The 25,261-nt window shown below is 43.1% G+C and overlaps 1 protein-coding gene and 1 pseudogene across 2 annotated transcripts; one reads left to right on the plus strand and one right to left on the minus strand.

Moving 5' to 3' along the window:
• Nucleotides 1–1,363: 1,363 nt before the first annotated feature.
• On the minus strand, nucleotides 1,364–8,911 carry LOC121955256 (annotated as a pseudogene).
• Nucleotides 8,912–10,027: 1,116 nt separating this feature from the next.
• allc (allantoicase) lies at nucleotides 10,028–17,816 on the plus strand. 2 transcript variants are annotated; one of them, XM_042503121.1, is made up of 11 exons: nucleotides 10,028–10,215; nucleotides 13,215–13,265; nucleotides 13,843–13,930; nucleotides 14,559–14,678; nucleotides 14,797–14,876; nucleotides 15,593–15,725; nucleotides 16,039–16,194; nucleotides 16,377–16,450; nucleotides 17,027–17,135; nucleotides 17,281–17,399; nucleotides 17,521–17,816. In XM_042503121.1, the coding sequence occupies exons 1-11, from the start codon at nucleotides 10,126–10,128 to the stop codon at nucleotides 17,701–17,703; spliced, it is 1,203 nt and encodes a 400-aa protein (XP_042359055.1). In that variant the 5' UTR covers nucleotides 10,028–10,125; the 3' UTR covers nucleotides 17,704–17,816. The 2 variants fall into 2 exon arrangements, with proteins under 2 accessions (XP_042359055.1, XP_042359057.1); XM_042503123.1 differs by lacking the exon at nucleotides 17,281–17,399.
• The last annotated feature ends 7,445 nt before the right edge of the window (nucleotides 17,817–25,261 follow it).

A 25,261-nucleotide genomic window follows, 5' to 3' on the forward strand; every position in this document is an offset into this window, starting at 1 on the left:
AAATTGCTCATTGTTTTGTTCTCATGAATAAAACTGAATCCACACTTACATTTCTTCAGACCAGGTATCAACCACTGCTGTCCACGAGGCTCCACCCTGGAGGAAGAAACAGTCAGATCAACATATTCTCCTTGATTTGGAAACAGCACAACAAATTGAACGTTGTCAAAAAGTTAGTGCACCTATGCAGTACTTTGAAACAATCCAGACTTGTCATTCTCTGCCTGTCCACCATATGCCCTCAGACTCTCCCAACAGTCCCAGTCAGCCGACTCTCATTCACCTGCTCACCTGTTTCCACTGTCCCTCATCAGCCCTGATATAGATAACTGTCACATTTCCACTTATTCCCTGTCAGAGTCAATGTTGCTTTGCTCTCCAGACACCCCTACATGAACCTCAACCCTGAAACGTGTTACCCTGAAGTTAGTACCTGCCTGCCATCCTGCATCTATTTCCTGCCTTATTCCTGTTTACCCATAGAGTCTTTCTTAACTCTGTTCTACCAATGCCAATAACTTCCTCCTCTCTTTGTTTTCATCTGCCTTGACAGACTTGGATGATTTACCATCTAATATAAGTCCTAACTCAACATGAGGCAGTATTTTTCTCCTAGCTTGACCTGGAAAGCTCTTGTCGCTCCATACCTGAGATTTTCCAATTTCCAGTTTGGATCCTCCAGTCCAGCAGAGAGAAGCTTCAGTCCTGAGTCTCCTGGATGGTTGTAGCTCAGGTCCAGCTCTCTCAGACTGGAGGGGTTGGAGCTCAGAGCTGAGGCCAGAGCAACACAGCCTTCCTCTGTGACCAGACAGCCTGACAGACTAAACACACACATACATAGAGATGACATGATATCAGCAGAGAGAGAGAGATGGGAATAACATGCAATTCAGGTTCCTGACCTGACTGAAAACAGGAGGTAGGTCGCTAAACCCAGAGGTCAAAAGGGTACTCCTGTGGGAATTGTTGTTGATGGTTTTGTTCCATCCATAGTCTGTATATAAAGATGGACGACATGCTGGAGTCTGCACAGTGGCAATACTCGCGGTGGAGGAGTTCCCACCAAAACACCCGTCCAACCAATCGTGAGCAGTTCCATTGAATGCAAGCGCACAGATTGGCTGTCACAGCTGTCAATCATGGTGGAAAAATCCTTTTTTGGTATAACTGAATAGCTCATTAAAACCAAACTGATCATAAAAAGCTGAGAACTGAGGACAGAGCTTCACAACTTCTCTCTGACAGGTTACAGCCGCTCAACCTGAGAATTATTTGTAAAAAATAAAAACAAAAATACTTGATTTTCTCTTGAATGACCCACAAAAAGCTGTTAGAAACTGTAAAGATTCATTTATTCATCCACTCACAGAGCTTTGTTGGAGGCTTTGACCACTGGCAGCAGCCTCAGAAGAGCCTCCTCTGAAGCAGAGTATTTCTTCAGGTCAAACACGTCCAGATCTTCTTCTGATGACAGTAAGATGAAGACCAGAGCTGACCACTGAGCAGGAGACAGTTCATCTGTGGACAGACGTCCTGATCTCAGGGACTGTTGGATCTCCTCCACCAGAGAACGATCATTCAGTTCATTCAGACAGTGGAACAGGTTGATGCTTCTCTCTGAGAGAGATCCTCTGATCTTCTTCTTGATGTACTGGACTGTTTTCTTGGTCTTGAGCTATTTCCTGCCTGTGTCCTGACCTCTTGTGTTTCATTAGTTTCAGGACCTCCTGTAGGTCAGTAGACCTTGTTTCTGATTGGTCTCTGCAGTGACAGACCCAGAGGAAGCGGAGGAACAAGTCCAGGTGTCCATTTGGACTCTGTAAGGCCTTGTCCACAGCACTCTGGTGGAGATGTGTTAGTTCAGGTTTGACTTAAACTTTAAGACTGCCAGGAAGTTTGTTTGTTGTTCTTTCCATCAGATTGACTCCAGAGTTGATGAAGGTCAGATGGACATGAAGAGCAGCCAGAAACTCCTGAACACTCAGATGGACGAAGCAGAAGACCTTGTCCTGGTACAGTCCTCTCTCCTCTTTAAAGACCTGTGTGAACACTCCTGAGTACACTGAGGCTGCTCTGATATCGATGCCACACTCTGTCAGGTCGGACTCGTAGAAGATCAGGTTTCCTTTCTGCAGCTGCTCAAAAGCCAGTTTTCCCAGAGACTCATCATCTTCCTGCTCTCTGGACTCCAGTGTGGATCTGTCTCAGCTCCTTTATCATACTTGATGTTCTTCAGTTTGGTCTGAACCACCAGGAAGTGGATGTACATCTCAGTCAGGGTCTTGGGCAGCTGTCCTCCCTCTCTGGTCTTCAACACGTCCTCCAGGACTGTAGCAGTGATCCAGCAGAAGACTGGGATGTGGCACATGATGTGGAGGCTTCGGGAAGTCTTGATGTGGGAGATGATCCTGCCGGCCTGCTCCTCATCTCTCTGAACCTCCTCCTGAAGTACTCCTCCTTCTGTGGGTCGGTGAACCCTCTGACCTCTGTCACCATGTCAACACACTCAGGAGGGATCTGATTGGCTGCTGCAGGTCGTGTGGTTATCCAGAGGCGAGCGGAGGGAAGCAGTTTCCCCCTGATGAGGTTTGTCAGCAGCACATCCACTGAGGTGGACTCTGTGACGTCAGTCAGGATCTCGTTGTTGTGGAAGTCCAGAGGAAGTCGACACTCATCCAGACCGTCAAAGATGAAGACGACCTGGAAGTCTTCAAACCTGCAGATTCCTGCTTCTTTGGTTTCAGTAAAGAAGTGATGAACAAGCTCCACCAAGCTGTACTTTTTCTCTTTCAGCACATTCAGCTCTCTGAACGTGAATGGAAACGTGAACTGGATGTCCCGGTTGGCTTTGTCTTCAGCCCAGTCCAGAGTGAACTTCTGTGTTAGGACCGTTTTCCCGATGCCAGCCACTCCCTTTGTCATCACTGTTCTGATCGGTTCGTCTCGTCCAGGTGAGCCTTTAAAGATGTCTTCTTGTCTGATGGTTGTTTCTGGTCTGTCTGGTTTCCTGGATGCTGTTTCAATCTGTCTGACCTCATGTTCATCATTGACCTCTGCAGTCCCTCCCTCTGTGATGTAGAGCTCTGTGTAGATCTGATTCAGAGGGTCGGGGTTCCTGCTTTAGCGATCCCCTCAAACACACACTGGAACTTCTTCCTAAGATCAGACTTCAGTTTTCTTTGGAGTGGAACAAGAGAACCTGAATGAAGAAACAACAAATTCAATTCATGAAACATCTGAAGAATGTCATGGTCAAACTGATTCTTCTAAAGAATACATAGATCTGATGTAAATATGTGCAGCATTTCAGTTCATTTGACAGGCATGTCCCCTACACGAATATGGGGAGCAGTTTGGGGTTTAGCGTCTTCCCCGTGGGCACCATGACTTGTGTGGACTTGTGGGGAATTGAGGTGCTACTTTATGCAAATTTTTTCTACAAATTTATTTTGCCTTCCCAATACTTCACACACTGATAAGCATCAACTTTCTCTTACCTGTCCCTCTTAATCATTGATGGCAAAACACATATATAAAAAATAAATATATGTGTAACGGTGTATGGCCAAACACCATCTGACAGCTGTAACACCGTTCTTACGTGTAACCCTTTCCCGTGATGCCCATGTCCCCTTTTCACTTTGATAAAACTCTTCAAATCATCTTACGTCTCTGCAGACAGTCAGCCAGCTCCTCCTGCTTCATTCTCCTCAGGAAATTAAGTGTGATCTTCAGAAATGCCTCTCTGCTGCTGCTGCTCTCCTCTGCTCCTCATCCTCCAACACCTCCTCATCCTCAGTCTGAATATTAGAGCATTCTGGGTCATTTGGACTGAGAATTCTCCGGATGTTCTTCAGTTCGTTCTTTACAAAAGTGACGATGTTCTCCTCAAGCAGCTGGAACAAAATAAATATAATAAATTAAATTTTCTCTTTTTAAACTGGTGAAACACATGATATGACCACGCAGAAGAAAGATCAGCGTGGATCTGAATGGTTCTTCAGTCAGCAGTTATATCTGTGATTTTACATTCACACACCTTAAATATAAGGTCCAGGTGTGTTTGATGCTGCTGGGCAGATTGACCATGGAGAACCTCTGAGCTCTTCTGATTTCCTCTGTGGAGAGATGATTAAAGTTTAGATATCATAGTGAATAACATACACATGTAACTGATTGTAAACACCATATTGAATGAGAAAATCCCACAGTGAGCACTGGATGTACTGTCCTCTTACCAGTTAGACCAGACAAATAAACTCAACTGTAAACATGTCTGTTTATTGGATGTGATGCCTGGAAACTAAATCTCTGAGGTAAAGGAACTGTTGAACCAAGTCTGGACATCTTCTTATGAGATCTGGGTGATTAAAACTACAAAATGATTCATGCCTCTCTTTGGTTGGCAGGGTGCTGATCCTCTCTAAAGATCGTAGGGTGACCTGTGGACGGGTTACTCTTCATTGACATTATTTTTACATTGTTACCTTAGATCAGAGAAGTGCTCTCCCTCTTTGAAGTAAACGGGTTCACCAATAGACCAGCCACTCTGATGTAACATGTAGCTGGGTCCAGGTCCAGGTCTAGGAGGGTCTGGTCTCTGCTGCTGGATCCTGACAGGAACACAAACACTGATAAATTCACAGTTAAGCTGAAATTCTGCTGAACATCACGTCGACTTTAAAAATGTGTTATTACTGTAACTAAAGGATTTGAGAAAAAATATTACTTTTGATCAGAGTGGTGTTTATCTCTCAAGTGAACAGGATGATCCATAGACCAGTCACTCTTTAAGGACACATAGCTGGGTTCAGGTCCAGGAGAGTCTGGTCTCTGTTGGTACTTTGATCTTCAATAAGACAAAGAAAACTTTGAATGTGAATGTGACGATGTTGAAAGTGGCTGAAAAATCTAAAATAAATAAGTCCTCGGGTACTGGTGGCCAGTAAGTTACTGGCTGACTGGTGTCTTGTTGGTCGTCCTGTTTCCCTTTTTGAAAGGTGTTTAGAGTTGACAGCACCTGCTGGTATGAGTCATTTCCTCTCACGCAGCCGCAGAAAGTGTGTGCTGGTGGGCTGTTGGTTGTATTCTTTAGACTAATTCCCAGCACACAAAAATACACTAACACTCGCCAACATTTGGCTTTATAATGTGAGAATTACTCTAATGTGAGAATGTGCACAATCAGCATTCACACCCAAGTCAAATGATTGTGCAGTTGTCTCGGATATTTATTTTTATTTCCCTGTTACAAGGTTCTTTTTCTGGAGTTTTTCCTCAGGTGACGTGAGGGTCTAAGGGCAGAGGGGTGTCGTAGGCTGTAAGCCCTCTGAGGCAAACCGTGTTTTGTGAAAATGGGCTTTATAAATAAAATGGACTTGACTTGACTACAGCTCCAATCAGCACTGATGGAGATACGACACTCGGGTGAACACGATCATTTTAGCTCTTTTACCGGTGAGATGCAATGAAGAGCGGACACAAGGAATCCTCCGCCTTCACCCAAGATGTGCTTAAACATCAATCCAAATCAGTCTGCACCAAGTTTTAAAGAGATTTATGAAATCAGGAGCAGTAAAAATGTATAAACTGTGTCACTGAGGCAGACGAGTGGAGCGTTAGCTTTGACAACATCCTGTTTATTGACTTTACATGGAGCTAGAATCAAAACAGAATTATTCAAAAGTTTGCTGAATGTGTAAGCTTCTGCTTCAGAAATCATTAAAAAAAATCTTTTAGAAGCAGTAGATAAGTATGGTTAGCTAGTTCGGGCTGTCGGGCAGTAACGTTAGCATAGAAAGGCGAGCTAATGGCTAACGCGCCTGATGTAGACCACGTCAGCTCCCCCAAGTGTTCGGTGCGTGTCGCCCCCTGGTGTCTGTCTGCAGTATAGGTCATCAAGCCTATCCCTCCATGTTAGTGAACGGGACATCAGGCCAAACTAAAAACTCAAAGTACACGCTAAATAAATGTTTCCTAGAGATGGTTTCTGTCCCTGAAGGTAGCTCTGTATGAAAAACTTGACTTGTCATGATGTGGACAGAGGTTAAAGCAGCCACAGCTCAGACAGAGCTGAGCACAGTGTTTTTTCACAATGGAAACACAAAATAAAGTACACTGAACCGAACCGAACCGGCCTGCTGGCGGAAACGCCTCATTAGAGGAAGACAGCTCTCACCTGTGGTCAGAAAACAATGATCCACCTGTGAAGTTAAGAGGCTGACTAACAGAATGGTCACTCTGAAAGGACACACAGCTGAGTCCAGGTCCAGGTCCAGAAGAGTCTGGACTCTTATGGTGGATCCTGAAAGACAGACAAACACTGATAGTTCACTGATGAATTCTGTTGAGTTTTTAATGTTTTAAAACCAGTAACGACAAAATGTGAGACAATTTACTTTTGATCAGAGGGGTGTTTATCTCTCAAGTGAACAGGAAGAGCCATAGACCTGTCACTCTTTAAGGACACATGGCTGGGTTCAGGTTCAGGTCCAGGTCCAGGATGTGGGTGTGAATACTGATGATGGAGTGATTTGAGTGGTGAACAGTTATGGCGCTTTTCCACTACATGGTACTGGCTCTACTCTACTCTACTCTACTCTACTCTACTCTACTACTCTACTCTACTCTACTCTATTCTACTCTACTCTACTTGCCTTTATTTGGTTTTCATTAGGAAAAAGTACCTGGTACCACCCTTTTTAGTAACTGCCCTCCTGGGGTTCCAAAAACAGCCGACTGAGTACTAAGAGGTACTAAAAGGTGACGTGGACACACTGCAGACCACCGATTGGTCAGAGGGAAACGTCACTGCGTCATCAATACGCTGCACACTGAACACCCTGAACATCACAAACATCAACGTTATCGTAGCGGTTGCAGTTTGTATCTTTCCCAAAATGGTAACCAGAAAGATCACGCCGTGGTCGCACGAGGAGATGCAAACGTTCCTCAGCTTACTGTCCACCGAGCGTATCCAGCGAGTGTGTGTGTGTGTGTGTGTGTGTGTGTGTGTGTGTGTGAGAGAGAGTGTGTGTGTGTGTGTATAGTTTGAGCTAAGGGGAGCTAAAAGGAGCTCGACTCAGAATATATATTTTCAGCACATAAAAGTTCCTGAAATAATAAAAAACAGAAATAATAATGTTAATGTTGTGTTTATTTACTAATTACTTTCCATCTCTGAACATTTGTCTTCACTATTTAACGTCCGTGTTTATTCCTGCTGCGGCCGTTTGTGCCGGCGCTGCGCTCAGATTCCCACATTTCCGTATTGACCTGAACTCCTCATCGTCCGACAGAAGGACAGAGACAAAGAGGACACGTTCCCGGCGGGTATTAGTACAGTCTGTCTCACAGTAACTCTGTTATTGACCGCGCGCTGTAACACACGAATGTCACATGTTTAGTGGTTCACACCGGAAAGTGAGGCTCCCTGAATTATCCTGTGTGTATGTGTGTGTCACATTGAAACTGACGTCACAGCAGTGTCCCACGTCGTCGCTATGACGACCAGCTACACTGAGGTGGTACTATCTTCTAATGGAAACAGAGCCTCAAAAAAGTACCCGATGCCAAAAGGCGAGCAGAGTAGAGTAGGGTAGAGTAAAGCCGGTACAATGTAATGGAAATGTGCCGTTAGAGACGGTGGTCTCACCTGTGAGCTTTGGTCTGGCTGTCCTGTCCTTCGCACAGAGTGGTTTTAGAGGGACGGACTCCGTCCTCTGTGTCCTCAGGCTGATTCATAGCCGAGTCAACACCTTACAACAAGCTCTACAGCTGATGGAGGCAGAGCAGCAGCATTACATCAGTAAAATGTTTCTGAAATGTGACGGCTCACACATGCACAACACAAAAATAAATAAAATAAAAATAGAGTTCATACAGTATGCCTGGAACAAGTTGTGCTGTTTGCTCAACAACAGTCGTTAGAGAAGCCCTGACCTACAATTTTATTCCCTCTCAAAGCAGCTGGATAATAAATAATAAAAATAAACTCACAGAAACAGAAAGCAATAACGTATTTCTGATGAATTGATCGTGCTGAATTAACTTTAGTCCTGTTGGCATGGGCCGAGTGTTATATGAGGACCTCCGATAATTTGTAATAATTGCGGAGGACGTCTGTGATTTTAATCCTGTGTGAACCAGCTATGTTTTTAATGTGTAAAGTACAAATTCCAGGACAAATTATCTTCCATATTTTGGTGAGGGACAAACAGCTTGAAAAGGGTGTATTTTAGATTTATTTTAAAGTTTAAAAGGCAGTTAATTTTGCTTTTTCAATTTCCTTTTTCTTTTTTTTTGAGATTAATTATGGCCTGATTAAGCCTATAAGTGTGGTCAATTAAAATCTCTTTAATTGCATTTGGACATTTAATTTGAATTATGACCGAAAGTGTCCTTCACAGAAGACATGCTGAGCTGCTCTTGTTGCCGTCTTGTTGTTGTTGTCTGTTTGTGTTTGAAGTCATCAGGTGAAAACATCAAGAACACCTGAGCGAGCTGGTCTGACCAGTTCAGACACGTTTCTCACTAATGAGAGTTTACAGATTATAAACTGTCACTGCTTCTACCAGAGAAACAGCAACATCACGTATGAATCTGTCTGAAATCACTGTTCTTTAACTCAGAGAGAAACTTTTCAGAATATTTACACCTGCAGGCATCAGACAGATACTTTCAATCATCCATCAGCACAGAGAAACTTTCTCCTGTGCAGTTACAAACAGGAGAAATCAATTATATCGTTATTATACGATCAAACATTCCCACTTTCCTCTGGTCTGATTCTCACCTGCTGAACGACTTCAGGTCGACTCAGAAACTTTCCAGCTTCATGTGTGGAGGAAACAGAAGAAGCTGCTCGTTTCTTCCTCCTCAGTTTAACATCAGTCTGAGGACGCCGTCTCTCCCTCACAACTTCACCGTCCAGGTCTGAAAAAACCGTCAGACTGATGTTAAAACCAGTCCAACCAGTGACAGCTGCCAGCCAATCGCAGTGTTTTTTTATTTCTTCATTCCTCTCTCCGACCCGCCTGACCGGCTAATTGATGCGGTTGTTTCTCACCTGTTTTTTTTTTTTTATGTTTCTCAGCTATTGCAAAAGACAAATGAGGCTCCTTTGGGTCCAAATTTGAGAGCTCTACCACAAACACTGCTGAGACAAAAACTGATGCACTTTTTAATTACTCGTACTTTGCACATAACGAGGTTAATATGCACTTTATCCTCCGAGTCTTTGTTACTGTTGAGTTTTTCTGCTATTGACCCTTTGACCTCTGACTCTGATTTTTAGGTTTTAGTCCTTTAGTTTTTTCTAGGCTTGTTTTTCTATTTTAATCTGTTTTTTGTTTCTGTCTGTTTTTAACTTGTTTTTATTGTCTGTTTGTGCAATTAATTTTATTGTGAGCTTCCCTTATCTTATCTAACCCACCTTCCCCTCTGCAAGGCAAATTTATTTACTGAAATTCTAGATAGCCCTAAAATCTTAAAAATGTCCTTAAATCTTTTAGAATTTATTTTCAGGTCATTTTTGTCTTTTTGGTTGTTTTGTCTCTTTTTGGGGTAATTTTGTCTCTTTAGGGTCATTTTGTGTCTTTGTTTTTCATTTTGTTTCTCTTTGGGGTAATTATGTGTCTTTTTTAGAGGTTTTGTGCATTTTGGGGGTAATCTTGTGTGTCTTTAATGTCTCTTTAAGGTCATTTTGTATGTCCTTGGGCTAATTGTGTGTCTGTTTTCATTGTTCTGTGTCTCTTTGTGGTTGTTTTTTCCTGTTTTTTCGTTCCTTTGTATCACTTTATGGTCATTTTATGTCTCTCTGTGGTCACTGTGAGTCTCCTCCGGGACAGTGTGTTAGTTTGACATTTTAATGTTTGTAGGTGAAGACCGGAGGGGCCTCTGACACTTTGGGCCCCAGTGCCTTTGCCCAGTAGACCTGCTCTTCGTTTATAAAGTCAGTGACCTCTCACTGTAAATAAACGGTGTGCTGCGTGTGACTGAGCAGTGGATGAACTTTGTCCCTCAGACCGAGGCTCTGTGAGGTCTGTGAGGTGTTTTTCAGGCTCCAGCTGAGCGAGCAGCCACGTTTACCTTTTGTTTTGTGTTTCAGACTAGACAAGAGTCAGGATGGCCAAGAGGAGAGCGGCGGTGACGGCGGTGGCCGAGCCCGACTTCCTGCAGTTTAATGATCTGGCCTGTGAGGCGGTCGGAGGGAAGGTGAGTCACTGTGACACACAAACTCACATTCAAAAACAGAGTCTGGGCTTGTTGAACCTCATCTGGGAGGTTATTCCAGGTTTGTGCTGCATGATCACAAAATGCTGCTTCACAATGTTTCATTCTGACTCTTGGGACGCTCAGTAGGCCGGCCCCTGATGTCCTGAGGGCCCCTTATGTCCTGAGGGTCCTTGAAGGTGCATATGACACAAGCATGTCAGATGTATATTTTGGTGCTGAGCCACAGGTTGATTTGTAGACAAGCAGCAAGAGTTTAAAATCAGTTCTCTGAGTGACAGGTAGCCAGTGTGAGGATTTTGGGACTAGAGTAATGTGCTCATATTTCCTAGTTTTTGTCAGGACTCTTGCAGCAGCTTTCTGAGTAAGCTGAAGATGGTGAACAGCTGGTTTTGAAAGGCCTACAAACAGACCGTTGCAGTCATCTAACCTGCTGGAAATAAAGGCGTAGGTGAGCCTTTCAAGTTCTTGCTGTGACATTATTGCTCTGACTCTGGCAAGGTTTTGTAAATGATAGTAGGCAGATGAAGTTACTGATTTGATGTGACTTTTTTTTTACTTGTTTTTAAGTGTCTCAAAGGTCTTGGGCCTTCTTACCTAACTGAGCTGCTTTTACCTTATCAACCCTCGCGGACCCTGAGGTCCTCCGGCACTGGCCTTTTAACCATACCACAAGTTAGCTCTAAAAGAAATGTGGAGGCGGCTTTCAGTTACTTTGGCCCCCGTCTGTGGAACAGCCTCCCGGAGAACCTCAGGATCACAGACAGTGTTGAGGTTTTTAAAAAGAGGCTCAAGACCCATCTTTTCAATCAGGCTTTTAACTAACTAACTAACTATTTATTTATTTATTCTACTTTTTTATTTTATCTTATCCCACTGTTTTAGTCTCCCATTTATTTATTTATTTTTATTTATTTAATTATTAGCGGTTATAACCTTTAAAATATTTTACTGTGCACTTGTATTCTTTGTCTTATTTTACTGTTTTAATCCCTTACGTTCTTAGCTTTTATGTTCTTTACCTTATTTTATTGTGTTAGTTTTTAGCTCCAGTGTTTCCTCATCGGGGCCTGCCGGACTGGGAGTGGTCTCTGGTCCACCATTGGGGGTGCTGTACCCTGGACTGTTTCGGCCCGGGTGGCTAGAGGGCTCGGCATCTTGGTGCGGGCACTCCTGTCCGCCCGGGTTGGGATGGTCTCTGTGGCGGCGCCCCGGCGGTGCTGGACCGTGACCTCTCTCAGTGAGGTTGGCCCCCAAAGGTAGCTTCTCCCTCGCCTCAGGTCTCAGTGCCTAGCCATGTCTCTTTAGTAAAGCTGGTGTGTGTTGGTGTGGGGTGGCGGTGTGGGGGGGTGGTAAGGGGGGGTGTTCGGGTGCCTATGTGAATATGTGTGGGAATATCTACATGAATGTGTGTGTTTTGTTGCGTACGTATATGTTGGGGGGGAGGGTCAGGCTGTCTGTATTTTTCTTGATTTTCATTGATGTTTTTCATTTCTGTTATTGTTTTTAATCTCTGTTAGGCACTTTGTGTTACTCTTTGTATGAAAAGTGCCATACAAATAAAGATTTGATTTGACTGTGGAAATTTAAATCAGAATCCAGGATAACCCAGAGCTTTCTTGCTTGACTCTGACTTATGAGAGAGAGCGATTCAAGGTGAATATGGACACTCTGCCTTTCTTTCAGAGGCCCAAAGACAATGACGTCGGTCTTATCTCAGTCGAGTTGGAGAAAATTTTGATGCATCCAATCATTGATTTGCTCAATACAGTGACACAGACGTCTGCAGGTTCATAATCACCTGGTGAAAGTGATATGTATATCTGTGTTATCTGCATAATTGTGGTAGGCTACTTTGTTATTTTGCATAATCTGGCCTAATTGAAGCATATAGAGATTAAACAAGAGGGGTCCCAAAATGGACCCCTGTGGGACCCCACATGTCACGTTCATCTGCTCTGACTTACAGTTTCCAATTGAGACAAAGTACTTCCTGTCATGAAGATATGACTTGAACCATTTAGGGATCGTTCCAGAGAGTCCGACCAGTTTTCTAGTCTTTCTAATAAAATCGTGTGGTTCACTGTGTCAAAGGCAGCACTTAGATCCAGTAGCACTAAAATAAAGACTTTACTGGAATTGGTGTTGAGGTGGATCAGAATCAGAATCAGAATGCTCTTTATTGTCATTATACAGTGTATAACGAGATTGGAGAGCTTCTCCATTCCTTCAGTGCAAGTACAAAAGCTTTTTACAGAATTAAGTACGAAATAGGTAGAAAAATAGCAATAGGAATATGAATAAAAAAGATAGAAATAAAAATAAAAATAGACTTATATACAGCTATGTACATGGGTGTGGAGGTATAAGTTAAATAATAAATATGAGTAGAGCGACTCGGTGTATTGCATGACATATTGCACAGTATGTGAAGTATATTGCACAGGAAATATATTGCACATGGGTAGATAATTAGGGTGTGCACCGGGTGGGTTGAGGTAGGGATGTGATGTATAATGTCTATTGTCTGTTGTGATTTATTGTCATTTATTACCTTTTTGAGTGCAATCTCAGTGCTGTGATGGGGCCCAAAACCTGACTGAAAGTTATCAAAGCGATAAAAACGGTAAGGTTGAAATCGGCCGACAGTTGTTCCGTACAGTGGCATCCAGGCTGCTCTTCTTTAGGAGAGGCCTGATGAGGCTTGGAAAAGTGCCGGATTAGAGAGACAGATGTGTCTGTCTCTGTAAGAGTGAGATGTTTTACCAGACTGCTCAGGACAGTTTTAAGGACCCCAGTGGGTAAAACATCAAGGCAGCAGGTGGAGGAACTGAGACTGGAGTGATGGCACATTATGCTTTGGCACTCAATCTACAGTTTAAGTATCATTAAGATGACAATGTGTGTTTTGTATTTTCAGGTCTGTTTTTTGGGTTTGTGTTGAGATAAAGTGACATTGTGTTCTGTTTTTGGTCTTTCAGGTTATTTTTGCAACAGACGAATGGTTCGCTCCTGCTGCCAACCTGCTGAAGGTAAAACATTCATCATTCACCACTTTAATGTTTGACTTCAGCAGCGCTTAATCATCTCAGTTTAACCCTTTAAAAACTGAGCAAAATGGCTTGATTTCTTAAAAAAAAAACACGAGGGGAAGGTGATGAGCAACTTAAGAAGAAATTAACCCAAAACTTGCAGAAAATTCTAAATTAGTAGAAAGTTATTTTAAAAAGTTTTAATTGTATGAGTTTTCTTGACAGTTTTCCCTAAAAGTTTTTAAATCCACTAATTTATTGTAGTTTGCAGAGCATTTCTTTCCAAGTGTTCATTTTTGCCCAATATTACACTGAATTTGTGGGGGAAAAAGTAAAGATGGTTTAGAATAAAAACCCTGTGAACATCAACCTCTTTGTGCTCCTCACATTATGTCGTTAGCAGCGTTTCAACCCGCCAGTCTGCGAATCATGCTGCGAATTTACTGCACTGTTGACGACTTCGGAGTGAGAACGGGCTGAAATATTGTGTTTTGGAGTCTTATTTTTCAATGGCAGATTAATCCACATGTGGTGCAAACTTGTAAGTTACCTGTATGTGATGAGTGTGTTTTTTCAGAGGGAGCCACCGCAATTCATCGCCTCCGCCTTCACTGAGTTTGGGAAGTGGATGGATGGATGGGAGACAAGGAGAAAGAGAATAACAGGTCAGTATCAAAATATAAAAAAAATCTTGAAATTCACCAAAATAAACCTGAAAAACATGCAGCGGTTTCATTTCCTTTTTAACACAATGCTTACAGATGATACTGAAGGTAGAATTTAAACTGCCACATATTATTTTTAAAAAATAAAGCAGGATTTACGTGCATCTCTTACTGGATTTTAACCCTTTAAACCTGGACTGACATCACTTTTATTGTGTTGTGTTCAGACGTCTTTCACCAGTATTTAAACCTTTGAAGCCTCAGCAAATTAGTTTGATTTTTTTCCACAAAATGGGAAAAAGGCAATGAGCAATTTGGCAAGAAATGCCCCGCTACTCTTAAAAGCTAGGAAAACATTTCTAAAACTAAAATACTTTATACAGATCATAATCATATATGGAAGGTGAGAAATTGGAATGATGAAATTTATCTGCCATAAACGTATTTATCCGGAATCTCAGCTGCCTGAATTAATAAAAAGAAAAAGAAAGTTAAAACCTCAGTTTAAGAGCTGATTATAAACGCGACACCAACCTGCTCTCAGTCGTCGTCAGTGTAATCGAGTCACAACTTCTGTCTGCTGGATTTGGTTCGAGATCTTCATTGTGCCGTCCTTCTTTCTGCGCAGGTCACGACTGGTGCATCGTCCAGCTAGGAGTGCCGGGGCTGATCTACGGCGTCGATGTCGACACGTCCTTCTTCACTGGAAACCACTCACCTCACGTCTCCATCCAGGCCGCCTGTCTGGGTACAAACTCTGCAGCCAACAGTCAGCGACCTCATAAAGAGGTCGCTGACCCTTTACTCCTAAAACTCTGTGAGGACACGAGAGCTGAGCCTGTGATCACATTTCTGTTCTTCACCAGACGAGGCGCCGACCTTCAGCCTGGAGGGAGACCGTACTGGCACGGCGGCGTCCGACAGCCAGCTGGCTGCTGTTGCCAAGGTCGTTTTTATTAAGTGACTGACGGCTGATGTTTGGTTTGATGTGAAAACAGTGACAACCACAGAGATGTTTCATTTGTACGTTTAATATTTATCACACCAACGTTTTTAATGTGAGCAGACTGTGGTCGCCCACCAAGCTGCAGACGAACGTTCAACACCAACAAACAACTAAACTGGATATTTTGTAGAGATTTTGAGATTCTGCTGCCAAACTGGATATTTTCCGCCAGAAATATTATGAATCTGAGTGTTTTTTTGTTCGGGGTCGACAGATTATCAGCCTGGCTGACTATTGGGCCGATTTTTGGAATTTTTTGTGTCTGTGTTTCATTTTAATAATCACAGATAAAATCTTTAAATTAAAAAGTGCAAAGAAAGTATCAGCAGGGGAGGAAACCTCAGGGAGAGATTTTATGTATTGATTTTTATTTAAGTCTTCACTCGACTTTATAAAAATTTGATATATTCCAAAATCTAAATACTGACAGAAAGATTTTCATTGTTATTGTAAATGGATATCGGTTCCAGATATCGGTAATCAGTATCAGCCCTAAAAAACTGAATCAGTCGACCCCAAACATCACCACACACGTCACACACCACAGAGCTGTTCAAAGATGTCTGCTGATAACGTACAGATGCAACGAATCCGTGTTTACGAAACGTGCGATGAGGCTGCGCTGACAGCTGACTCACGTGTGGTTTGATTGACAGCTAGGCTCAAAGGCGTGGCCGGAGGTGGTGTGTGTGTCGGAGCTGAAGCCGGGATACTCTGACTGCTGCCATAACTACTTCAAGGTCAACTTTAACCAGAGGGTCACACACCTGCGCCTCAACATGCACCCAGGTACACACACACACACACACGGAGACTTCCTCAAACAATAAATTAGTGAGGAACGGTCAGAGTCCTAACAATGCACACATGTCCTCACTACAATGGTTTACAACAGTGGTCATTACAAAGATACAAAACAAGCACACACACACACACACACACACACACACACACACACACACACAGAAACAAAAAAAAAAAAAAAAAAAAAAATAAATACCAACAATGATGACAAAAATTATGTTAATAACAATAATAATAATAAAAATACTAATAATAATAATAAGAAGAAGAATACTGTACAGTGTACTTGTGTCCTCAGACGGAGGGATAGCCAGACTGCGTGTGTACGGCGTTGGACAGAGAGACTGGTCATCTGTGTCCCCCTACCAGGACGTGGACCTGGTGGCTCTGACCAATGGGGGAGTCTGCCTCGGCTACAGCGACGCCCACTTTGGGCATCCGCGCAACATGATTGGTTAGAAGCAACACAAATCATCTGTGTCTTTACTCTGTGATGTTGTATTTAATGTTCTGATAATATCTGACTGACAGGCGGCTTCAGTCCCTGGACTCCCTCTGGGGACTGGGGACACTGGTGAGACTGGGGACACTGGTGAGACTGGGGACACTGGTGAGACTGGTGTTGTGTGTTTGCAGGTCTCGGCCGAGCTGTAAACATGGCTGATGGCTGGGAGACGGCACGCAGACTGGACAGACCCAAATACCTGAAGGTAAACACACACACACACACACACACACTGATTTAATATTAACATTTAAAACCTTAAAATTAGTTTTATTTTAATGTTTTGGGGTTTTTTTGCTTCATACATGACCTTATTTTTATTCCTCTTAAAATGTTTAAGTATGAAACATCTCATGCACATGTTATAATCAAAACATGACAAAAAGGTCTATAACGTACAATGTAGGCTGGTGCAGAAATGTTCTTTATTTTAACAGTAAAATAAATCTTAAATTCTCAACAGGGCATTTAAGGGCAATTAAGGAGGGGTCAAAAAGAGTCTCAATGGTTCGCACTTCACAAAAAAAAATCCCTCTTTCCAACGTGTGTTTACTTTCTGAAATGTCATTTTCTAATAATAATTTACTTTTTTTTTAATTACATTTTTTCCCCACATATCTTCACATTTTCACAAAATTTTCTCACTTCTGAAAGTGTCTTCATTTTTAAAAAAATCTTACTTTGCCCAAAATGCCCTTGCTTTAAAAAAAAAAAGTCCAAAAACAGTTTTGGACAGGAAATGTGTTACATGTTAAATGTCTCCCTGCTGGTTGTCTTGCAGGCGGATCAGCGAGGCATCCTGCAGGTGCCCGGCGGGGAGTGGGCCGTGTTTCGTCTCGCTCATCCCGGAGAGATCAACCGCATCGAGGTCGACACCTACCACTTTAAAGGTGTGTGTACACACACACACACACACACACACACACACACACACACACACACACACACACACTGGTCAGCTGCTTTCTTTTAAACTTTAGAAACATGTTAAATTTTTATCCATAGGCAGGTAAAAAACCTGAAGCTGTTTTGCAGGAAACTTCCCGGACTCCTGCAGGATCGAGGTTTGCTCTCTGACCTCTGAGGAGGAGGCGCAGTGCGTCAGGAGCAGGTGGAATTCTGGGAAATGGCAGGTCCTCCTCCCCCCTCAGAAAGTACGCGTCCCTCCGGTTCCTCGGGGCGTGAAGGACTTGATGACTGATCACGGTTGAATGTTAAATTTATTATTGGATGGTATTTTAACCCTTTTTTGTGTTTTTGTCTTTCTGTCCACAGCTGCGTCCTCATCACAGACATCTGTACGGCGAGGCCGAGCTCGCTCTGCGCTCGCCCGCCACTCACGTTCGTCTCATCATCAGTCCGGACGGAGGCGTCAGCCGGCTCCGCCTCTGGGGTCGACCCACAGCCCCGCCCACTGGTGCTCCGACACATCAGAAGAGGCCGGCGTCCAAACTGTGACGCCATGAAAACTCGACCTCCGTCATCGAGCGCTGAACAGGAAGAGGATCTGAAGTTTCTGATCTGTTTGATGATTTTTGCAAGTCGGAGAAATAAAACAGAAAGAACCGAGACAGTCTGATGATTATTAACACTTTGACAACAAAATACAAACAATACATCCCATAATGCTGCTGGACATCATTCACACTTCAGTAACAAACAGTTCCTAGAAGTCTTTTACTGTTTGCTCTTCTTTAGTCGTTTTGCTTTGCTGTATTGTAGAAACCTTGTTTAACCCCTCGTCTGAGGGACTACAGATGAAAAATAACCTCCTGGCAAATTCTGGCATTTTTATATTTTGTCAATTTTTTTTATTTGCATTAATTCCCTTTTTAAATAAACCAAAGATGCTCGCTCCGTTCTGCGTGGTGAAGCGGTCGGCGGGTGGTAGAAGGAAAATGGTTCCTAAATAAAACAACAAGGTCTGTGGATTATCTGAACTGGGCCGTGATTTCTACTGTTGAGTTTTTCTGATTTATTTTTTTGGATCTAGTTTCATTATTTTAGAGAGAAGTCAGACATCTCTACATCTGCAACACTCACCACAAAACTGTCCACACTGACCCAGAGAGAGGAGGAGACACGGAGGTCTGAAGAGCTGCAGGACTCTGTGTGTGTGTGTGTGTGTGTGTGTGTGTGTGTGTGAGACATACCTGTGACGTCATCCTGTGCCTGTTGTTGACAGCAGGGGGCAGCAGAGACTCCTGCAGACAGGAAGTTCATGTGCAGACGGAGGCTGGGAGACATTAAGAGACACAGGAAACATGAGATACATTCGGCCGCTCGCTCTCAACAATCCCAACATTTAACTGCCAAAGGTGCGTTCAGGTGCACCTCAGATGCTTCTGTGTGTTAAGATCTGACTGCAGTTTAATCAGGAAACATGTCCGAGTCATTTTTCAGATTATTTCCACACGCAGAGGCAGCTGGCTGCAGACACAGCGCAGGTCTGCATGCACATGTGCAGCAGGCGTCTCTGCAGGAGCGTGCACGAGAGTCACCGCCGTCTGTCTTTAAACACAAACGCGTCTGTTTACATTGTTTATAAGAAAACAAATCTATAATTTCATTTGATGGAAGCATTTCAAACATTTGAAGTGGTGAAGATCTGACTAACTTTTAAAATCTAATTACAAACCAACATAAGTAACTTCTAGATTTGACTTTTAAAACTTTAAAATCTTTATTCAAACTTTATCCCACCATGTGCATTTGTTGACATCAGGGAAATGGCGTCTCGGAGCGTAAACAGCTAACAGAGCGGCACCGCTTGACGAGTCAGTATGACAACATGTTGGACGCAGTCGATACTTAGAAACAGGCTCGTTCAGAGTCTGAAACATGACACAGCGGTTTAATGTTGAATAAACTCAACAGGAAGTGGCGATCAGCTGCTGACAGGCGTCCAGCTCTCTGTCGTTCACCATCTGTGTGACTTTGACCGCTCGCTGATAATGGTCTCATAAACCGAAGCAGACCGTCCCCCCCGTCCTGGGGGGCTGGCGTCCCTCGGCTCGGGCCCCTGCACATTATTGCTGCGTCTAACAGGCGGAGGATATTACTCCGCCTCACGGGCGAACAGCACCTCGCACGCTTATTTCCCCCGAGACCTCTGAATCACATTTCCAACGACCCTCGCTGGAGAAATCTGATAAAACCGTGTCGCTGCGAGAGAGAGCGCGACCTCATCAGCATAAACCACGCCCCTCCCACTCCCCCACCCTGTCTGAGGGTCCGGCAGAGACAGAGGAGGACAGACAGAGACTCTCGGGGTGTCCTCAGAGTCAAAGAAGGATCCTTAAACAGATGAATTTCAAAGATGCTTCGTCATAGTCCGAAGGACTGCTCTGATGTCGAGGATCATCCGAATTCACAAAGTTTGACTGTGATTAATTTTAAGGACAGACTGTGGACAGGGACAGACCGTCTGACTGCGGATGAGGACAAATTGTCTCGCTGTCTCTACAATCTGAATCACATTTCTCCACAGAGACCAACATCACACGACTGACGGGAAGATTTCTGCTGAGTCAGCAAATCACGTTTTACTCCAAAATACCTGCAACCTGCCGACAACCAAACAGAGTTTAAACTGTGTCTCAGTGTGTGTGTGTGTGTGTGTGTGTGTGTGTGTGTGTGTGTGTGTGTGTGTGTGCTCATGCAGTCTTAATGCCTGCAGAAGCCACCATGGAGCCGGCCAATCAACAGCCAGAATATATCTCACTGCTTTATTACAGTCAATCTGTATGCAGAACACACACACACACACACACACACACACACACACACACACACACACACACACCTCTCTCTTCAGTGTATTTCTTGGTCACGGTCGACTGCTCGCCTGTCACTCGCCCCTGTCTGCAGCGTCTGGAGAGCGAGCGGGGGGCGTCGGGTTCACAGAGATCGACGTTTTTAAAGAAACTGAGTCCATGTTTAAGATGAATATAAAAACTGCAGACGGATGCTTCAGCTTCACGTTCTGCTCCAAACCTGAATATCTGCGTAAAACTAAACATATCGCCGCGTCGCTGTTTGACTCCAGCAGTCAAGTTTCTCTGACAGTTTCATCCATGTCTGTGGAAACATGAACACATGAACAAATGTTGTTCGACCTTGACCTTCAACCTCCAACCACCATATCCTAATCAGTTCATCCTTAAGTCCAGGTGGATGTTTGTGGCAAATTTGAGGAAACTCCTTCAGGGCCATCTTCAGATATTGCATTCGTGAAAATGAGACAGATGCAAGGTCACCGTGACCTTTGAACACCAAAGTCTAATCAGCTCACGGTTGAGTCCAAATGGACATTTGTGCTAAATTTGCAGAAATCCCCTCAAGGTTTTCTTGAGATATCACGTTCACAAGAATGGACCGGACAAATGGTCGTAAAGCAAATTATGTATTTACAATTTCAATTTGTGCAGTTTGAGGGTTAATGGAAACCCGCCAGTGATGACGAAGAGCGAAGGAACGGATCAGGTGAGCCGGCCAGCTGGACAGCAGTCCGTCTGCTCTGAGCATCACGGAGAAACTGACGGCTTATTTCACAAAAACTCGAAGGAACCGATTCTGTAACGAAAATCAGTCACCTGACAGCTGGAGCAGGTGACTCAACGAGAGGAGAGAGGTCAGAGGTCAAAGGTGAGGAGGAGACATGACAAATCGAGGAGGAGCAGGAAGAGGAGGAGGAAGAGGAGCAGCAGGAGCAGGAGGAGGAGGAGGAAAAGGAGGAGGAGCAGGAGGAGGAGGAGGAAGAGGAAGAGGAGGAGGAGGAAGAGGAGCAGGAGGAGGAGGAGGAGGAGCAGGAGCAGATGAAGGAGGAGGAGGAGCCCTCCTTCAGCCTGCAGATCCTCTCTTAAAGAGCTGAATTATAAATGATCAGTGTGAGTCGGGCTGATGAGTTGTGACATGTTTCCACTCAGGGCAGGTTATCAAACAGGATATCAATATTTATCAGCACACACACACACACACACACACACACACACACACACTCACTGTGTGTGTGTGTGTGTGTGTGTGTGTGTGTGTGGACAAAAGTGCTGATGTGAGTCTGCTGGTCTGAGATCAGTGCGAATATCGACTGATGCTGTTTAATATTGCATGATGTCAGTCGCAGAGGTCACATGATCGCAGCAGGACGCTGTGAGGCGTCTGTGTTACGGTGAAGCGCTGAGGATTCTGGGAAAATATGTGCACAGGATTGTTGCTCTGCTGGGAAATACTGACCAACGCTTGAGACTTTTTGGCTGAAGTGAGCTGAAAGAACTTGATAAACTCGACAGAAACTGAAGGTTTAAACTCGAGTGTCATATTTCATAAAACAGCTCTCCCCGGCTGACAAACACGCTAAAACAGACAAAACAGAATCACATTAAGAAAATATCAGTTTGAAGAATTTGGGAAAGGTGCTGCAGGGTGCTGAAACATCACAAAACAGCACAACAGAGGACACGCGGCGTGTTGTGGGATTTGCAGCAGGTTTTTAAAATGCTGTTCATGTGTCTTTAAACTGATGATGTTTTGTTTTAAATTCGCTTTTATTTTGTTGATTTGCGTGTGCTTTCTTAAATCATAGCGCAGTTGCCCCATAACGGCCACCATACATTCAGATAAAATCCAGTTTAGATTCAGTTGTTTCCAAAAAATCTACTTTCACCTGTAGTCATTTTTACTTGACGGAGGATGTATGCATTACGACAACTCAGAAGTCACATCTTAACAGCATTTTTATCTGCTCATTTAATATTCAGATTAGTCGTCTTTTGTCCTCCGTACAGTCTTTAAACTGTTGAGACGAGTCTCTGGCTGAAAGCTGCGCTCGGCTTCGCTCCGTCACTTCAAAGTGAGGACGGGTCGTCTCGGTGAGCAGAGACACGGTTAATAAGAGGCCGTCTTCTGCCTTTGCTGTGCAGAGTTTAATGAGCTCCTCCAGGCTCCTCCACATGAATTATGTATTCTTTATTCTATTTCAGAGCCAACAAAGTGGCTTCTGTCTCCTGGACGGAGCGGAGCTGCAATGTGATGGACCGCTGGAAAAGAGAGCGGCCCGAGGCGGGACTCCAGGACGCCGACAGGACAGATTACAGAGACCTTCATTCTGGACGCTACGCAGAGACGAGATGATAATATGGAGAACTCAAGTCTTTATTTCACTGATAAAAATGTTGAAATTTGAACATATTTCTCAGTCTGTGTGTTGGAAAGTTGTTTTGATCTAGTGTTTGGTGGCTTTAATACACTTTCTGTGAAATAATAAAACTCCAGAGGAAGGTTACATTTAGTTTTATAACTTTGCTCAACGAAACTGTAAACCTTTACAAAGGATCACTGAAGTGGTAAAAGAAGGTCCAAACGTCTGTCCTCTGCAGTAAAATGTTAGCATCAGACAAACGGACACCTTCAGCTCCTTTGAGGCGGATTCAAGTTTACCTCTGATGTTATTTTGGACAAAGGGATACTTCACCCGCAAAATGACCAATTTTAAATCAGTCACTTAACACGTTACGTCAAATCCATGAAGAAATCTTTGCTTTGAATGGTATGCAGTGAATAAGGAATAAGCAAACGTGCTTTTAAGTCACACAGTTCATTAAGAACTTTCTCCGTCTGTTCACAGTGGAGGCCTGAGAGTAAAATACAGTTTTACTCCCAAATTTCACAGTAATTTTACGGTCACATGGAGAAAGAAGAAAAAAAATGTGATGGGATGGCAGGACGATATAATATTGTAGTATAATATTTTTAAAGCTTGATTCTGAAAAGTGCAGTTTGTGTGCAGAGCAGTACGAATGTGTGTAAGATTAAAGCGGGGTCTAATTATCTGTCTTAGACAAATATGTCATTAAAACATTAACATTTCCTCTGCTGTTTGCGTTTGAACAAAACTGAAAGAGTTGGTATTTCCATCGTTCCTCTTTGTGCTTCTTCCGATGGTGACTGATTTACTTTGGTCTTTTATTTACTGATGTGTGTATTTTCACACCGTTTGGCTCGTCTCAGGTGATCCTGACTCAGACTCACTGAGTGTTAGTGAAGCAGAGGCGGCTGACAGTCGGCTGAGGAGTCGAGGATCTCGCTGTCGTGTCGGTGCGAGCTCCCGCGTTCACTCGCGGGAAACAGGAAGCTCCGGCAGCGGCGAGGAAACATCAAACGACGACCCGCCGGTGAACTGCGGTGAACTGCGGCGGCTCAGCGGGGGATCCGCTCCCGTTTAATTAAAAATGGCTCTACGAGCGGAGCGCCCCGTGGCTGCCGAGCGTTTGAAGTGTTTCAGCAGACGATGATGGAGGAAGAGCGCTGCTAACGAGGCGCTCCGAGCAGAGAAACGCCGTCAGACTGAGGAGCTGAGAGCGCAGTCTGCGGCGCGCTGCTGCTGATCTCCCATCACAAGTCGATGAAATGTTGCTGTTGCAGGTCTCTGACTGTGTGTAGCTCATATAAACGACCTTTAACCTCACCTGTCGTACCCGTAATAATACCGTAATAAGCAAATATTCGATTATTCAAGTTAGACAGCGATTATAAAAATAAAACAAAATAACATAAAATAAATAATAAAATAAATTTCCAAAGAAAGACCCTGTGAATAAGGTTTGGTAGCTCACTGTAACACTACAAACACACACTGCATCTGGCAAAAAACAAATGCTAACAACAAAATGAAGAAAAAAAGGAGTCCTGGCTTAAAAGCTAATGGCCTAAAATAAGGAACTGCTTCACCAGCTAGTGCAAGCTACCAAAGTAAAACACACATGCATCAGTTTTTATTAGTCCACGGGACGTTACCTGAAGCTCGGGGTGAAGATGGAGGTCAGAGGAGGCTGTGGATTTCAGGCTGCAACAGTCCAACACCGTGATCCAGCTGGTGGCAATGGTCACGAACGAAACTCGAGACTTCATCCTCACAGGGTCCACAGAGAGCCGTCTAAAGAGGACAAAGGTCTCCTCAGTCACTTTAACCCTCTGACTGGATTTGGGGCTTTTTCCGCGCTGACTTCACTCTTCCTGTTGTGATAACTGTGTGTGTGTTGATGCATGTGTCCTAAATGTAGTCCAGATTGTGTATTTGAGTGTAATCAGTGAATTTGCAGCTCAGCTCCTACAATAAGTCTAAAATACACTGTGGAAACTAAATAGTTACATTCAGACTGTTCAGGTCCAAAAATGCTCCATTGAAACCCATTCAAACTGACATTTTTGATCCCACAGCCATCAGAGCAGAAAAACAGGACTGTATTATTTCTGGGTGTCATTCTGGGCTTTTGACTCTGAATTTGTCATTTTGACTATTTTCCACCTGATGAGGTCATTTTGACCATATTTGGCATATGGAGGAAATACGTGCTATTTCCACTAGGTGACCTGTCACAGTCAATGTCATTGACATATCCTCAGGTGTGATAATAAAATAATAATTATCTACTTAGTATGAGAAAATAAATCAATCATTTTATATATATATATATATATATATTTTTTTACCTGAAATCATAGTGTCATCATGACAAACCTGTCATTTAAAGGGTTAAAATTCTGAAAATGAATAAAACTTGATATTAATGTTTAGGACTGATGTTGTTTTAAAAAATATATCATTGAAAATACAAAATAATATTTCTAGATAATATTTTTTATAGCTTAGGTTTGAAAGGTATATTTTTAGCCCTTACCAGTATAAATGTTAGTATCTGATATTACACAAAAAATAATAATGCAAAAAAATCAATGTTACAGCAAATCACTGACATCTTAGGGTGTGGTGATAAAAAAGAATCTACATAGCATGTAGTATAATGAAAATTATTCATTTTTTGTGTTTTTTTTCAACCTTAAAACATAGTAACGTCATGACAAAAATGTGTTATTGAAAGGGTTGAAATTATGAAAATTAATGAATATTTGATATTAATGATTAGGACTGATATTGGTTTAACAAATTAACTCGATCAAAGTATAAAATAATATTAATGTATAATATTTTTTATAGCCTTGTTTTGAAAGGTACATT

This window comes from Plectropomus leopardus, chromosome 16 (assembly GCF_008729295.1).
Source record: "Plectropomus leopardus isolate mb chromosome 16, YSFRI_Pleo_2.0, whole genome shotgun sequence".
NCBI lineage: Eukaryota > Metazoa > Chordata > Actinopteri > Perciformes > Serranidae > Plectropomus > Plectropomus leopardus.

Bases quoted from the DNA above. Each gene is read 5' to 3' on its own strand.
- allc (XM_042503121.1), top strand. From the start codon at position 10,126: ATGGCCAAGAGGAGAGCGGCGGTGACGGCGGTGGCCGAGCCCGACTTC. The intron at 13,266-13,842 runs GTAAAACATTCA...GTGTTTTTTCAG, and splicing joins CTGCTGCCAACCTGCTGAAG to AGGGAGCCACCGCAATTCAT. The intron at 14,877-15,592 runs GTCGTTTTTATT...TTTGATTGACAG, and splicing joins AGCTGGCTGCTGTTGCCAAG to CTAGGCTCAAAGGCGTGGCC.